Source organism: Rhinolophus ferrumequinum, chromosome 3 (genome assembly GCF_004115265.2).
Source record: "Rhinolophus ferrumequinum isolate MPI-CBG mRhiFer1 chromosome 3, mRhiFer1_v1.p, whole genome shotgun sequence".
In the NCBI taxonomy this organism is placed as follows: Eukaryota; Metazoa; Chordata; class Mammalia; order Chiroptera; family Rhinolophidae; genus Rhinolophus; species Rhinolophus ferrumequinum.
Window position 1 is genome coordinate 74539782 of NC_046286.1, and position 16041 is coordinate 74555822.

Here is a 16041-nt window from a genome sequence, read left to right on the forward strand (position 1 = left end):
GAGTTCCGTGTTCAGAAAGGCTGGGGGGTCCTGGAGTTAGATCATCTTTACCTGAATTCTGTCACTATCAGTAATTAGTTTTGTGGTATTGGGCAAGTCTGAGTTTGTTTCTTTATCTCTGTTGTCAGGATTATTTGCTTGTTTTGACGATTAGAGAAATGCATGGAACTCTATAGTTTAGGTGTTCAGCGAAAGCTAAGTATTATAAAATGAAAAGTTGGTCAAATTAGGATCCACCTTGAATGCCAAGTTAAGGAATTGGTACTTTTTTGTGTTGGAGAGGGGAATGCGATAGTTACTGAAGGGTTTGAGTGACAGGAGAATCAAGGAAGGAAACTTGTTAGCTTGTCTGCAATAACCTGCCAACAGGTTATTGCAGCGGTCCAGGTGCGGCATTATTAGGCACTGGTAGTGAATTTCTGTGATGTATCAGACTATAAAGCACAAGACTCCACATTTACCTGTGTATGAGGAATGTGAGACCCGGGCCCCTTTTTTGATCTAGTTGGTACCGTTAACAACTAAAAAGGAAACGGATGTTTTGAACATTTTGAGCTAGAGGATCTACAATTATCGGGCTGCAAATGCATACACAAAGCATCAAACATGGTCAATGCTAAAAGAAAGCTTTAGAAATTTTATTCATTCTCTTAAAAATCTACGAATTTTTAAAAACCTTTTTTGGTTTTTTCTGTTTTGTTTTGTTTTGTGACAGCGTAATACACTCTTACAAACACCCAACAGTTTCACTTGCCGGACGCCAGGACGCGCTGGTGATGTCACCACGACGCGGGACGTGCTCCTGCGCCGCGGAAGACGTCCTGCGTCACTAGAAGGAGACGCAGGGGGCGGGGCGACTGCCGCTGCCATCTGCAGCTCCCCCAGGTAACTCCCTCCTGCGTACTCGCGCTCCCCCTGGTGGCCGCCGCCTTTGAGGTCGGCCGCTGGCTTTGAGGCCCGACACCGGGTCGCCCTACCCCGAGCGCCAGCCTGGGATCAGCGCCTTGCGCCCAACTCTGCTCCGCCCAGCGCCAGGCGAGGGGCGACGCCTCGAGGTCCACCGGGAAGGTGCAGGAGGCGGGTTCCGTCCAGGCCCAGTTGTTCTGGAGAAGCCGAGGCTCTGGGCCGCGGGGGCGGGTGGGATGGCAGAGCAGCGGGAGTATTGTAGTACGAAGTCAGATCCCTACTATGAGGCAGCGGCGACTGCAGAACCTACGATTTCTTCATCGGGAGCCGCTGGTGTCGCCGCAAAGTCACCGGAGCCCGAGGACTACAATAGCAAGTGCGTGTTCTGCAGGATCGCTGGGCAGCAGGAACCGGGCACGGAACTCCTGTATTGTGAGGTGGGCAGCGAGTGGGGACCCGGTCGCCGCTGGGAGCTCCGGTGCGGACCTGGGCAGGGGTCCTGTCCGCGCCGCAGACTCTCTCGGCGTGGGGGGTGGGAGGCCTCGTCGGTGTGGATCGGGGTAGGGAGGATCCTGCGAGTGGATGGGGCTGGGGGAGTTTGGAGGTCCTAGTGCTGACGGCGGACGTGCTTCTCTTAGGACCGAGTTTCTCCAGAGGTCTCGTTCTTGTTCTAAGCGGAGGGAATGTAGTGATAAAGCCAAATACTTCTCCCTGTCTCGGCAGGGGCCGATGCATTTGGCAGAAAATAGCATTTATAGCCTCTGTTTTTATTAAAGGGGTTCCCTCCCCCACCTTTCTGGACACTGATTTTTTATTCTGCATACTGTAATACTGATATCGAGGCGAAAACGAGTAGAAAATAGGTAATAGTAATTGTGAAAAGTTTGTTAGATTGAAAATAGTCTGGGGCCGGGTGTGGGGGGCGGGGGTAAGTCTGAGGTCAAACTATTACTCAGGAGCCTCTGATTTCCACTAGAGGGTACAGTTCCTACAAGTATTATTAATTGGAATGGGCACATTTTCACAGCACTAAGACTTTGTCCAGATATTTAAAAACGCATCTACTGTGTTTCCCCGAAAATAAGACCTAGCCGGATAATCAACTTTAATGCATCTTTTGGAGCAAAAATTAATAAAAGACCCGGTATTATATTATAGACCCAGTCTTACAGTAAAATGAGACTCAGTATTATATTATATTATATTATATTATATTATATTATATTATATTATATTATGTTACATTATATTAATCATGTTATATAAGACCTGTTCTTATAATCAAATAAGACCGTGTCTTATATTAATTTTTGTTCCAAAAGACGCAGTAGAGCTGATTATCTGGCTAGGTCTTATTTTCGGGGAAACACGGTAAGTAGAGACGTCCAGTAAATGGTTAGATAGTCTGGCACTCTGGAGAGATCTGGATCTCTAGCCCAGATTACAGGAAGTGTCATCTTATAGATGGAAATTGAAAAGAGGGGAATTAATGAGATCACCTAGGAATTACATGTAGAGTAAGAAGTGAAGGAAGGGATCTATGTAGACCCTCAAAGAACACTATCAGTCATAAGGGAGAGGAAGAGGAGGAGGACAGAGAAGGAACAGTCCAAGAAATGAAAGGAAAACTCGGAAAGCTACAAAAAGGAAATATGTCAAGAAGAAAGGAATTGTCAGCAATATCAGCAGCTATATCAGCCTTACCTAATCACATCTGGGTTAGCTGACCCTCCTGCATGCTTGTGGAGAGGCCAAGTTAGATCAGAACTGGTTTTGTCCCCCAAATGATGTTCATTCACCTCTCAGAGAGCAATCGCAGTACAGTGGTGAGGCAGAAGGCAGATTGTAGTTGACTGAGAAGAACCTGGGGGATGAAAAATTGAAGACAGCAAATATAGACAACTTTTGAAGAACGTTTAATGGTCTTGGGGAGGAGGCAAAGGGAGTGGTAATTGCAGGAGGAGTTGGGGGTTAAGAGAAAGCTTTTTGAAACAGTGAAGACGTTGGTGTGTTTAAATCTTCATGGGAAGATGCAATGGAGAGCGTTTTAGAATGGCCCAGGGATGAAGAGCTTAGTCCGTGGGAAAGAGGAATCTCATTCATCACTCAATATTTGAATGAGTGCCTTCTCTGTGCCAGGTACTGTTGGAGGCGTTGGGTTACAGCATTGAACAAAACGTGCAAAAATCCCTGTCCTCTTGGAGGTTACATTCAAGTCACAGGAAATAAACAATAAGCAAAATATTAAATAAAATACATATTTTATTAGGTGGTAAAAAATAAAAGAGGAAGGGGGTGCAATTTTAAAATTTTCTTCAGGAAACGTTGCGCTAAAAAGGTAGCATTTGAGTGAAGGCTCGAAGGAAGTGAAGGAGCAAATTACATGGTTATTTAGAAGTAAAAAGCTTGAAGAAGCTTCTCTCGAGGCCAGGAGAGGATCAGGGAACCCAAAGGCTTGCTGTATAGTGAGGAGGGTCGGTTGCAGTTGAGGACATTCAGTTTTATGTCTGCTCAGCTGTGTGATTTTTTAAAATCCTTCCAGCAGCAGCTAAATCTAGTTTCAAATAAGGTGGGCAGTTTTGTCCACCCAGGGTTGGGGTCTGGCCATGTGGGTGCAGTGGGACAAAGGTAGGAATTTATGGCTAGAGATTGGCCAAAAGTGATAGTCCATGAAATGTTTTGTTGAATAGGGGAAGAAAGTGGAGACAGGAAGCAGCTGACAGGGATAAAGAGTAAGTACATCGGTTGTCTCTATAAAGGAGGCCTCTGCTGAACTGATCCATGGACTCAGGGAACCAGCTCCGTCTCTTCATTCCATCTTTATTTAACTAAATATAAAATTAGGTGAGAGAGGTAAAGTGAGTATTTGTGTATAATTGCTGTAAAAAATGTTTAAAATGTAACTCCTGGATATGTAGATGCTAGATGATGTTCTTGTTATAATCGAGGCACATGCTGCTTTGGAAAGAAATTAAATGTAAAAAGAATTTATCAATCTTGCTGTGATTCTGTAGTCCAACTTTAAATGTACGTATTAAGAGTGAAAAATCCTTAGGGTAGAGATGGAGAAATATATGGTGAAATAAAAGAAAACCCTGGGATTGTTGGTAATGAAGTTTTAATGAACTTTATTCCTAATTGGTTTCCTGAAATTGACTTTATGTAAGTCTTTTTTTTTCCCTGGAAGAAATAAGCATCTCATGAATGAAGCTAGTTTGTCTTTATGCATTTAATGCATAGTCACAAAATTCCTCAATGGGGGCTTAATTGTGACGTGAGTACCATTTTCATCAGACTGAGATTTATGATCTTTAAAGACATACCAGAACAACATTAGGTAATTCTTTTAAAAAATTCACTAACAAATGGTATGTTTTTTCCCTTTAGAATGAAGACTTAGTTTGCTTCAAAGATATCAAACCAGCAGCACCTCATCATTATCTTGTGGTGCCAAAGAAGCATCTTGGAAACTGCAGAGATCTAAAGAAAGATCAAATAAAACTGGGTAAATTGATGGCAGTATTCTCCATGGTTATGTTGAATTGGCATCAGTGATGGTGTGACGTTTAAAAGAGCAAGTCTAGCCAGATAATAGGAAAAGGAGCATTCTGACTTTTTGAAACTTTCATTACAAAAAATTTCAAGTATATATAAAAATAAAGGAAATAGTATAATCTCCATGTTTTCATCACCCAGCCTCAGCATTTATTAACTCATGGGCAATCTTTTTTCATCTATTAACCATCTCCCACAGTGAATTTGAAGCAAATCTCAGGTATCATGTTGTTGTTGTCAAATGCTGTTGAGTTGGCTCAGACTCCTGGCAGCTCTGTGAATGAGTGACGTCCACAGTGTCCTTTCCTCACAGCCCTGTTCAGCTCCTGTAGACTCACACCTCTGGCTGCTTTTGTGGAGTCACTCCATCTCATATTTTGTCTTCCTCTTTTCCTGCAGCCTTCTGTTTTTCCCAGCATTATTGTCTTTCCCAAAGAACGCTGCCTTCTCGTGATTTGTTTCATGTTTAAAATCTCTAAAAGATAATGCCTCTTTATATTTTTTAAATGTGGCTCTCTTGACTCTGAAAATGAAAGGTGCTATGAAAAATTATATACAAATAAATTATGACATAGTATATGAGCTCATATTGCCAAAGAGTAAGACCATATTGGTACCTGCCTTGTAGTTTCCTGTGTAGATGAACTAACACCAAAGTTTAATTATGAGATTTTAGTGGTGGACTTTTAGCATCTGGAAAGATTCTGAATTTTATCTCTTTACAGGATTGTTTGTATTTTCTTACTCATGATTTCTGACTTGTCAGCTCTCAGATATATCTTTACTAAGATATATCTAAGTTCACTTCAAATCTGCTGCCTTTGTTACCAGGGTCTGAGATTAGTTTGGTCAATACTTTAAGGTAGCTGGCAAGATGGATAAATTGGGCCACATTTTTTGAAGGTGAATAAGAAATCTCTTTGATGGAAAAATCTTGATGTAGTTCATTAGTGTTTAGACTACAGTATTACTAGTTTTTAAACTGTTTTTTTCTAGCTATTGCAAAGTTCCTTAGTCATCGAAGTTCTATCAGTACATTTTACACCCATTCCAACAGATGGAGGCCAAAATACCTGCAATATTTAGTAACTGGCAAAAACCACACCATAGCCTTAAGTACTGATATACTTTGTATTTCCTTTTAAACTGTTTTTCTTAAGGAGGGAGAAATGTGTTCATGCTTGTTTTCCTTTTTCTAGTTTTTCTTCTTATTAAACGTTTTTATAACTTTTGCAAACCAAACGTTACTAATTTTGAAGCAGCGTGGTAGGTTTTTGGGATTTTATTATACTGTTCTTTCTGATTTTGTGTACATTTGAATATTTTCATAATACAATTTTTAAAGTTCTTGCAATTAATATTTTATACAGTCTATAAAGTTGGAAAAATAATAAGCATATGGAAGAGCTCAATAACACTATCAAGCACTGTGACTATAATTAACATTTATAGACCTCCACCTAATTATAGAATACACATTTTGTTAAGAGTACATGCTCACCAATATAATAAAATATATCTAAATACATTTCAAATAATCAAAATCTTATAAAATATGTTCTCTGACAGTGGAATTAAATTAGAAAAACAGTAAAATCTTTAATAGCACTAAATATTTTTAAATTAACACACTTTTAAGTAACTTCTCAGTAAAAATGTCACAGAAGTCAATATTTTGGATTGATTCGTTTTAAAAATACAGCATATCAAAATTTGTAGTATGTAGCTAAAGCAGTGAATGCCTTGAGGGAAATTTATAGCTTTAAATGCTTATATGAGAAAAGGAGGTTTAAAATGAATGATGTAAATTTCCACTTTCAAGTGCTAGAAAGAGGCAAACAAATCAGACCAAAATAATACCAAAATAAGTATAAGGAAGGTAATAATGGAGAGTAGATATCAATGAAATAGAAAAGAGATAATGGGTTTTGCTCCATGTATTTTGGATCTGATTTTTTTTTCAGCATCCAAAATCTTTTTAATAATATTTCATTGTATATACATGTACCACCTCTTCTTTAGCCGTTCGTCCAACAATGGACACTTAGGTTACTTCCATACCCTGGACATTGTAAATAATGCTGTGGTGAACATTATGTCTTTTTGCCTTAATGTTTTGGCTTTTTTCTGATAAACATCCAGAAGTAGAATTGCTGGGTCCTTCTTTGTCTCTTATTATAGGCTTTGTTTTAAAGTCTATTTTGTCTGATATAAGTATTGCTACCCCAACTTGTTTTTTGTTTTCATTTGCATGAAATATCCTTTTCCTTGCCTTTATCTGATCCCTGTCCTCATTTTTTTTTTTTTTTTTGCTGTTCTGATTGGGTGTTTTCTGCTACCTTGTCTTCCAAATTGCTAATACGATCCTCTGCGTCATCTAATCTACTGTTGATTCCCTCTAAAGCATTCTTTATTTCAGTTATTGTATTCTTCATTTATGACTGGTTCTTTTTTTATGTTTTCTCTCTCCATTTTTATGTTTCTATCTCTTTGTTTAAGTTCTCACTGAGTTCATCATCTGGCTTTTTCTGGAGTTTTGTTCTGTTCTTTCATCTGGGACATGTTTCTTTATGTCCTCATTTTGACTGCTTCCCTGTGTTTGAGTATGTTAGCTAGATCAGCGTCTCCAGGTCTTGATAGAGTTGGCTTCTATAGTAGGTGTCCTGTGGGGCACCGTGGAGGAGTCTCCCTCTTCACCTAAGCTGGATGCTCCAGGTATGTCCTTGTATGGGTTGTGTGTGTCGTGTGAGCCTTGATCGCTGTTGGCACATCAATGGGAAGGATTGACTCTCAGGCTGCTTGGCTGTTGGATCTGATTTTAAGTGAGCACATAATTATGATTGTCATCTCTTCTCAATGAATTGATCCTTTTTATCACTATAAAGTATCCCTGTGTATTTGTAGAAATACTTCTTGAGTCCGTTTTGTATGATATCAGTTTAGCTACTCCAACTTTCTTATTACTTATTGTTTGCACTGGGTATCTTTTTCTGTGCTTTCAAACAAATTGAATATTTATATTTAAAGACTTGAAGATGGCAATATAGTTGGGTCTTGCTTTTTTTTTTAATGTAGTGTGAAAATCAGTTTTTTAATTGTAGTATTTAGTTCATAAACATTTAATGTAACTGTTAACAAGTTGGATTTAGGTCTACCATCTTGCCATTTGTTTTCTATTTGTCCCATTTGTTTTTTGTTGCCCTGTTTCTTCTTTCCTGTCTTCTTATGGTTGATCAAATCTATTTTTTTAGTATTCCACTTTATCTCTTGTCTTTTTAGGTATTCCCCTTCATATTTTTTCAAGTGGTTGCTCTAGAGAAATTAAAACACATGTCTTGTAATTATCACAGCCTATTTAGAGTTAATATTGTATCAATTTATGTAAAATATGAGAAACTTTACAATACTTCGCTATTATTGTCATATATAGTTCATCTATATACTTTATAATCCCATACTACTGTTAAAATTATTGCTTTAAACAGTCATATATGTCTTTTAAAGAAATTAAAAGGTAAAACAGCCTTTTATATTTACCCACATTTTGGAGATCTTGGGAGTATCTTAAAAGAAAACAAGCGAGATACAGCCTGGCTTGAAGTAACTTGAGCTTTTTTTGACAGTATGGTACTGGTCTCATTGTGGAATTTCGGCAGCCTCCCCGGCTCAAGGCTGGCTTAGAGACGTAAACATTAGCGACAGTGTTATAAGCCTCACTGTAACAACTCTCCTCTAGACGTTCTCACTTCTTCCCCCTTCAACACTTGATTACAATATTCAGAAACAAAAGAGGTCTAAAGTTTGGCATTGTGCTTTGAAGATGCCAGGTTACCAAAATTTTTCCAGTGGGGAACATATTCCCATCTGAAGGCTATAAAGCAGTGAGACAATAAAAATGCTCAGGCACATCGACTTTGGAAGCCAAAACAATTATAAAAACATTTAGCTAGTCAAGGCTAGGCTGACACAAAGGGCTATCATAACCCTATTTGGGGCTCAAAGGCAACCAGCATTTTCCTGTGTCTTTTAATTCAAAGAAATCTCCTTATGATTACAATTAGATCTCAGTAGGATCAGATATCCTAAATAGTCTCTTGATAATACCCCTCAACAGCTATTGAAAGTCAGCCTATGTGTGATATTTTGTGATAGGTTGAACTTTCATTTCAGTTGTTAATAAGCAAACTTCTCAGTAACTTAGAGCTATTGAATGTGTCTTTAAATGTTTACACATTTGATAATGATTTTAACTAGTGTTAAAATCATTATCAAATGTGTAACAATTTAAAAGTTAATCTAAAAGTTAAGATTAGTAACAATTTAGTAAACTTAGAATCTCCTAGAGTGTAATTTCTTTTCTGTTTTATAGTTGAGGACATGGTTGCTGCTGGAAAAACCATTCTTGAAAGGAATAATTTCACGGACTTCAAAAATGTGAGGTATGTATACTTCCAGATAGAAACCAATATTCACAATTAGTTTTTTCTGAAATGTTATTTTCTTATGGAAAATGAAAGCAGAGGTGGCAGATTTCATGATTTAAATGAAATTTCCTGAAAGTGAGCATATACTTCATTGGTAGTATAAATTTAATAAAGAAGACTTCTTCATCCCATGTTTCAACGTCTTCTAATAATCACCACTTATAATTTGGACAGACAAGTATATTTAAGCAATGGGTAGGTAAATTAATTACCAGTCCACTTTCCTCAATATATGCATTCCTATAAAATTGTGTATATATTGAATTTCTTTATGAAATATTTTATGTGATTTAAAAATACGTTATACTTCTAGCATGAAATTAACTTGAATTGGTTGCCTGCTGAACTGAACTCTGGCATTTGTCTAAGTTTGAGCAAAAGCACAAAATGTTCAATTTGGCAACTGTTTTTTCTTTTAAAAAGACTTCTGACTTTGCCTTGTGGGACCAACGCAGTACCAAGGCAGGTATAGTAGAGATTACTTCTAACATCTCTGAACTGGAATCCAGAGACAACTGAATTCTAATGCTGTCCCTGCTATTTGCTGTGTACTGTGCATGTACCAGCTGTGTTACTTTAGACAAGTCTTTTAACCTCTCTCAGATAATTCCTGCTCTGTCTGCGTGTAGGCTCAAATGAGACTGTGTGTGAAGATCCTCTGAAAACTGTTAAGCAGTATCCATGAGTGACAATGACAAGGAACAGATGGTATTTGAGACCCTTTGGCCAAAAGCAGCACATTTCCTTCCCAGTCATAGCAGTGCTTGTTGGAAGAACGGACATTAGATTAGAAGTCAAGAGCCCTGAGTCTAAATCCTACTCTACCACTGCCTAACTTTGACTTTCGGAAGTCTCTTAAACTTTGAGGATCTTGGCTTCCCCATCTTTAAAATAAAAGGGTTGAGTAAACCCTCGAGTTGCTTCTAGCTTTTAATTTACTTGAATTCTATGCTATATGACTCGTGTATTTGAACTCTATGTTATGACTCGTGTTTCACAGAGGGAAAATCTAGTCTCCTTTTCTACTTAGTGTGAAAATTTTTCAATGCTTATATGACTTATATGACTTTACATTTTCAGTCTTATATTGCTGCAATATAGCACTTCTGTGCCTTCCACACTCCCACTCACTTTGTCTTTTTTTTGCATGCGTATGAGACTCACTTCTAGTTTGAACAGGCAAATATTTCTAGGCTTTGATTATTGTTACACATGTGCCTTGCTTCACTCAAAATAAGTGGACTTTAAAAACTGTAAATTGATTTTTAAGAGCTTAAATCATATTTTAAAAATTTTTATTAGTCACAGTTATCTAACTTTTTAAATTAAAGTTTATTTTGTTTTTAATTAACGTTTATCGGGGTGACAAATGTTAGTAAAGTTACATAGATTTCAGGTGTACAGTTCTGTAGTCTAACTTATTTTCATTGTTAAACAAGATGCTTTAGTGATGATAAAGGTTTTTTAATGATGATATAATTCATTTCACTATTGAAATATTGTTTGGTGAGGAAGTGACTGTTGGCTTTTACTAAAGGAGAAATCACGCCATCTACTGGCTATGTCTTGCAATAATGGAACCCTATTTGTGCTTGAGTGCCCTGTAATTTTTTTAAAAGATTGATTGCAGAGGCATATCTTAGGAGAATTAAAGCTTAATATGATAAGGACAGAAATGATAAGACAGAATGCCAACTCAGAATTCATGAAGATTGTACTGAGCTATTAAGGTCTTCCCTGATGAAGAGTTTATGTTACTGTGAACTAACACATGACAACTGTGTGAATACTCAAAAGTGTATAAAGAGTAAAAGAGATGTTTGAGTGGCAATCTGTTTACTTTAGGTAGCCTATTTTGGATCTCTTTAATATTTATGTGTTTTATCATGAAAAATTGCTTTAAACTTGTAGAACTGATCTGTCAATTATCTCTTACCTTTCTCTTTTAGAATGGGTTTCCATGTGCCACCATTCTGTTCCATTTCCCACTTGCACCTTCACGTTCTGGCACCAGTAGATCAGCTTGGCTTTTTTTCAAAATTGGTTTATAGAATGAATTCCTATTGGTTTATCACAGTAAGTGTTGTTATTATATTAGCAACATACAAAAGTATTTAAAATATTTGTCCTTTTGGTTGTAGTTTTTCTTTTCTTAGGGATAGCTCTCACAGGCTTGAACATGTGTTTTAACATATTGGTTGCACATATCCAAACTAATATTTTTAATTTGGGGGATTTTCCAGCTTATCAGATCTGTAGAGAGAGAAGTTATGGCTAAGTCTCACCATTACAAGCAGAAGATCGGATATAGAAGAAAATTGGCATTAATTGTTCAGAATTCAGAATCAAATCTGGATTCAAATACTGGCTTCATTAGTTACTTGAGAGACCATGTGCAAGTTACTTAAACTTTTTAAGGCCCAAGTTCTTTATCTATTACCTGCATATAGGTAATAGTGCCTACCTCTAGGGTTGATAAAAGGATTGATAAAATAATTTACATGTAAAGTACTTAAAACTGTACCTTGCAAATAGTTAAGTACTCAGTAAGTGTTATCTGCTGCCTCTATCATCAACATCACTGTAGAAATTGAGTTTTTGGAATTTCTGGTAGTTTAAACTCCTTAGAAAAGTGCTGCAGTAGTAGCATTATCTACCAGATCTGAGGTTGAAGCTTTGAGCCTAAAAAATTGCAAAATTTTGCTTTGCTAAGACATAAGTAGAATAGAATTCAGCTGATTATAGGCCTGTGGTCTGACAGTTAAGTCTTAGTTATTGAATGACTCTGTCCTTCCAGGGTACTTGACTAGTAATTTACCAGTCCCCTATTTTATGTGTATATGATGACAAGGTGACCTGTAGTTGCTATAGCTGAATGATTATAAAATTGCAAATTAAATAATTACCATTAGTTAATGCATATTATTATTATAGACATAGTATATAAGAAATTAAAAAGCAACTGATTTCTAGAAACTTCGTATTTGAAACTATTATCCCTTCAATTTGTCTAGATATTTTATTTAATTAAAAATATATTTAAGAAATGCGTGTGTATGTGTGGTGTGTGTGTATTTGAAATAAAGTGGGAGATTCTTCAGGACAGTTGGTCTCTTTAAAATATCAGTGGGAAAAAAAGGGATTATTTTTCTTATTTGTACTGGATCTATGTGATCCATGTGATCCATTTCTTTTATAATAAAGAAAATTAAAAATGTGGTTTTGTAAAATAGTCACAGGGACATAAAGTGGAGTATGGGAGTATATATTATAGTCAATAATATTGTAATAACTATGTATGGTGCCAGGTGGGTACTAAATTTATTGGGGGTGAATACTTCATAAGGTATATAAATGTCTAATTACTGTGTTGTACACATGAAACTAATATAATATTGTATGTCAACTGTAATTGAAAAATAAATTTTTTAAAAAAGGAAAGGAATTCTGACCCACGCTAGAACATGGATGAACCTTTATGCTTAGGGAAATAAGCCAAACAGGATATGATTCCACTTATATGAGGTACCTAGAGTAGTCAAACTCATAGAGACAGAAAGTAGAATGGGGGTTGCCTAGAGCTAGGTGGTGGGAATGGGGAGTTCTTGTTCAATGGATGTAGAGTTTTCTGTTTTGCAAGATGAGAAGTGTTTTGGAGATGGATGGTAGTGATGGTTGCACAACAAGTGTGAATGTCTTTACTACTACTAAACAATTTACATGAAAAAATGGTGAAGATATTAAATTTTATTATGTGTATTTTACTGCAATAAAAAATCTAAAAACAACACAAAACAATACATTTTTGGATGTTTTTAACTGTATTTCCTTACATGATTTTTTAGTTGGAAAAAAATGAATGAAGAATGTTATAAGGTCTGCTAACAGTTTATCCTGGGAATCTGAACTCTTCTTAAATCTGTCAGTAAATACTGAGATTTGGAAAAAAATCAAGATAAAGATATTAAAGTTTATTTCGAAATCTCTGATATGTTTCAAATATATAAGATGATTGAGAAAATTATCTGAAATGATACAACTAGAAAACTTTAGTTTACTTTTAATTTTTTTAATAGATTTTATTTTCAGGGCAGTTTTAGGTTCAGAGCAAAACCAAATGGAAAGTACAGAGTTCCCATATACCTCCACCCCTACGCGCTCACAGTCTTCCCACTATTAACATCCTACATCACAGTGATACATTTGTTATAACCCATGAAACTGACATTGACACATCCATTGACACATCATTATAACCCAAAGTCCATAGTTTATATTAGGGTTCACTCTTGGTGGTGTACATTCTGTGGATTTGGAAAATGTATAATGACATGTGTCCATCAAAATATCATACAGAATAGTTTCACTGCCCTAAAAATCCTCTGTTCTGCCTATTCATCTGTCCTTTGCCCTTAATCCCTGGTAACCTCTAATGTTTTTAATGTCTTCACAGTTTGCCTTTTCCAGAATGTCATATAGTTGGAATCATACAGTATGTACCCTTTTCAGATTGGCTTTTTTCACGTAGTAATATTCATTTAAGGTTCCTCCATGTCTAGTTTACATTTTAAAACTTTAGTATTTATCTTCCTTTTTTTATTGAGACTTTTTAACGAATATGCTATGTGGATAAAAATATTTCTATATACAATATAGAACACCTTTACTATAGTTTATAAAACTATTACATTTAGTTTTTTTGTAAGATATTTTTAGGAACAGAATATATAGTATTCAGCTCTTCTGCTGTCGTTTATTATAATGGGGATGCCAGTAGAATTATTTCATACAGGCTCTGATAACTGGAATAAAAAATGTTATATTTTTAAAATTACAGGCCGATTATTTGATTGAAAAACTAAGAACATGAAAATGTCAACAGTGGAAGATTGTCTTAATCTTGGCTCAACATAAACTAATATGATGGTCTCTTTTAAGTCAAATTACAATGTAAGGTTTGTCGGGTTTGTGAGAGGCTGTTACTGGATAGCCTTAAATCTTTTCTGATTGTCTTTTTTCCTGAGATCTGTGATATAGTTACAAGACTACTCTGTCATTTACTTCTTTGTTTTAATGGTTACTTGTCTAAGGTATAAGATAACTATAGACAAAATCCCATTAAAACAAATTCTGTCAATCAAGAAGGGCTCTGTATTAAACAGAGTTCAAATACTTTCATTTTGTCAGTATATTGTCCATTATAATAGTGATTTAGTATGAAAAATTAACTGGTATAGAAAGTACATTGTTGGAGCCTTTATATTGTGAAAGAGAAAGAGAAATTAACTATTTCTTGACAGTTCTATAATTTTGCACATAAAATATCAAAATAAATAGTACCATATTACACAGTGATCCCTTGTCTTGTTGGTGGAAGGAATTGTGTAACTTGTTATTCAGATTTCAGATGGTGTTTTCACTTCTTAAAGCCTAGCATCTTTGTAATAAATTGGTCCTGAAAGCTATATAATATGTATATAATAATTTCTAACAGTGAATTGACAATAACAAGCAATCTGGCTACCCAAGAGAATTCGCTGTAATGGAATTTTACCTATAACAACATAAATGGGCAAGAAACATAAAATGTGTATTAATGTATTAAAATTGGCAGAAACTGTTGCTTTATGCCTTGTTTATTGTACCAAAGGAAAATTAGAATTAAAAACTGATGAGATCTAGCTTTTATTGTGAAAAGGTCCGGGTTTGAAAACAGAGATAGCTAGTCTTGGATAAGAGAATTTATTTTAATAACACAATGTTAATATTATTGGTATATTATTTTATGAGACATATTTCTTTAAGAATTGTCTTTTGTTGCTAATGGACACTAGCAATAGTGAATGTGAATGAAGAGTAGGTACTAGAAGCTAATCCTACATTGTGCCAGTGTATATTAGTACTATGTACATGAATAAAGTGAACATGAGGATTAAAGTATTGATGTTGGAAATAGGTTTAGATGGCTAGTTTTCTTGCTGATTTTTTGGCTTGATATTAAACATAGTTTTAAGTAATAAAATGCTAATTACAATATTTAGTTACAATATCTGGAATCAATATTGTTTAGTTCATTCATTTATTCATTCAGCAAACATTTGCTGAGCATTTAATGTGTACCAGACACTGCCAGGAACAGGAAAAACAGCATGAAAAAGGACAGTCTGCCTTCAGTCGCTAATACAAGGGTCAGACAAAACGAGTGATTACATTTTAGTGTGTTAAAAGTGCTATTTTGTCCACAGAAGAGGCTGTGAAGAGAGAAACACTTTTGAGAGCAGGTAGTACAGCTGAGTATTTAAGAGTCTTATGTTAGGCAGGTAGACAGTGGAAATTGTCTTTCTAGGCTGAGACCCAGATGTACTTTCCTTGTGTTCTTCTTCTATTAATTACTTGAAATAATTTATTGAAATGAATGTCCAAATTCTATTTTATTCCTGGAGGTGGAGAAAGGAATTTGAAAGGGGGTATAGGCGTTCAAAATGAGATTTACGGTTTTTCTGCACTGCTTTAAATAGCTTGCTAAGTACCCACATAGATTAGCACTTACAAGTTTTTATAAATCAGTTCAAATATCACCAGCTACAGAACAGCAATATTCAACATGTGCACCATGTTGTACTATGTGAACTTGCAATGATGTAATTGACAATGTTATGATAATAACATGTAAGGTATTTAAGGAATTCTCAAATGCCTTATGGACCTTTTAAAAAATGTGATTAGCTAGTTGATTTAATTTATATATGTTTATACTCTTTCACAATAAGTTTTTCTTTGTTGGAAAACCCTTGGGACTTTACATTTTTAATGGCAGTTCTCTTTTACTTGTACAGATTAATAATCAAATTACTAAAATTAAAATTAATTCAGCTTTTTCAGTAGTTTAAGAATTTGGTAACTCTCTAGCTATTTTTAATATTAGCTCAATGCAGAGTTAATTCATAACCTGTCTTAAAAATGTTTAAAGTAGTATCGAGAGCATTATTTATGCATGTTGTGATACTGTTTGTTTGTAATTGAAGAATTGTAAAATTATTAATCATGAGCTATTTCAAACTGTGCTTAACGAAAATAAAGCTAAATAAATGTGGAA

General features: G+C 35.6%; 1 protein-coding gene across 1 annotated transcript; it reads left to right on the plus strand.

Annotated features, from left to right (window-relative positions):
• Nucleotides 1-841: 841 nt before the first annotated feature.
• Nucleotides 842-16041, plus strand: HINT3 (histidine triad nucleotide binding protein 3). The gene is made up of 5 exons (XM_033103287.1): nt 842-1343; nt 4294-4411; nt 8831-8900; nt 10895-11021; nt 13783-16041. The coding sequence occupies exons 1-5, from the start codon at nt 1143-1145 to the stop codon at nt 13813-13815; spliced, it is 549 nt and encodes a 182-aa protein (XP_032959178.1). The 5' UTR covers nt 842-1142; the 3' UTR covers nt 13816-16041.

What these genes read in the sequence shown, in the direction of transcription:
- HINT3 (XM_033103287.1), top strand. Translation starts at nt 1,143, where the DNA reads ATGGCAGAGCAGCGGGAGTATTGTAGTACGAAGTCAGATCCCTACTAT. An exon ending in GAAAGATCAAATAAAACTGG is followed by an intron (nt 4,412 to 8,830) that starts GTAAATTGATGG and finishes TCTGTTTTATAG; the next exon opens with TTGAGGACATGGTTGCTGCT. An exon ending in ACGGACTTCAAAAATGTGAG is followed by an intron (nt 8,901 to 10,894) that starts GTATGTATACTT and finishes TTTCTCTTTTAG; the next exon opens with AATGGGTTTCCATGTGCCAC.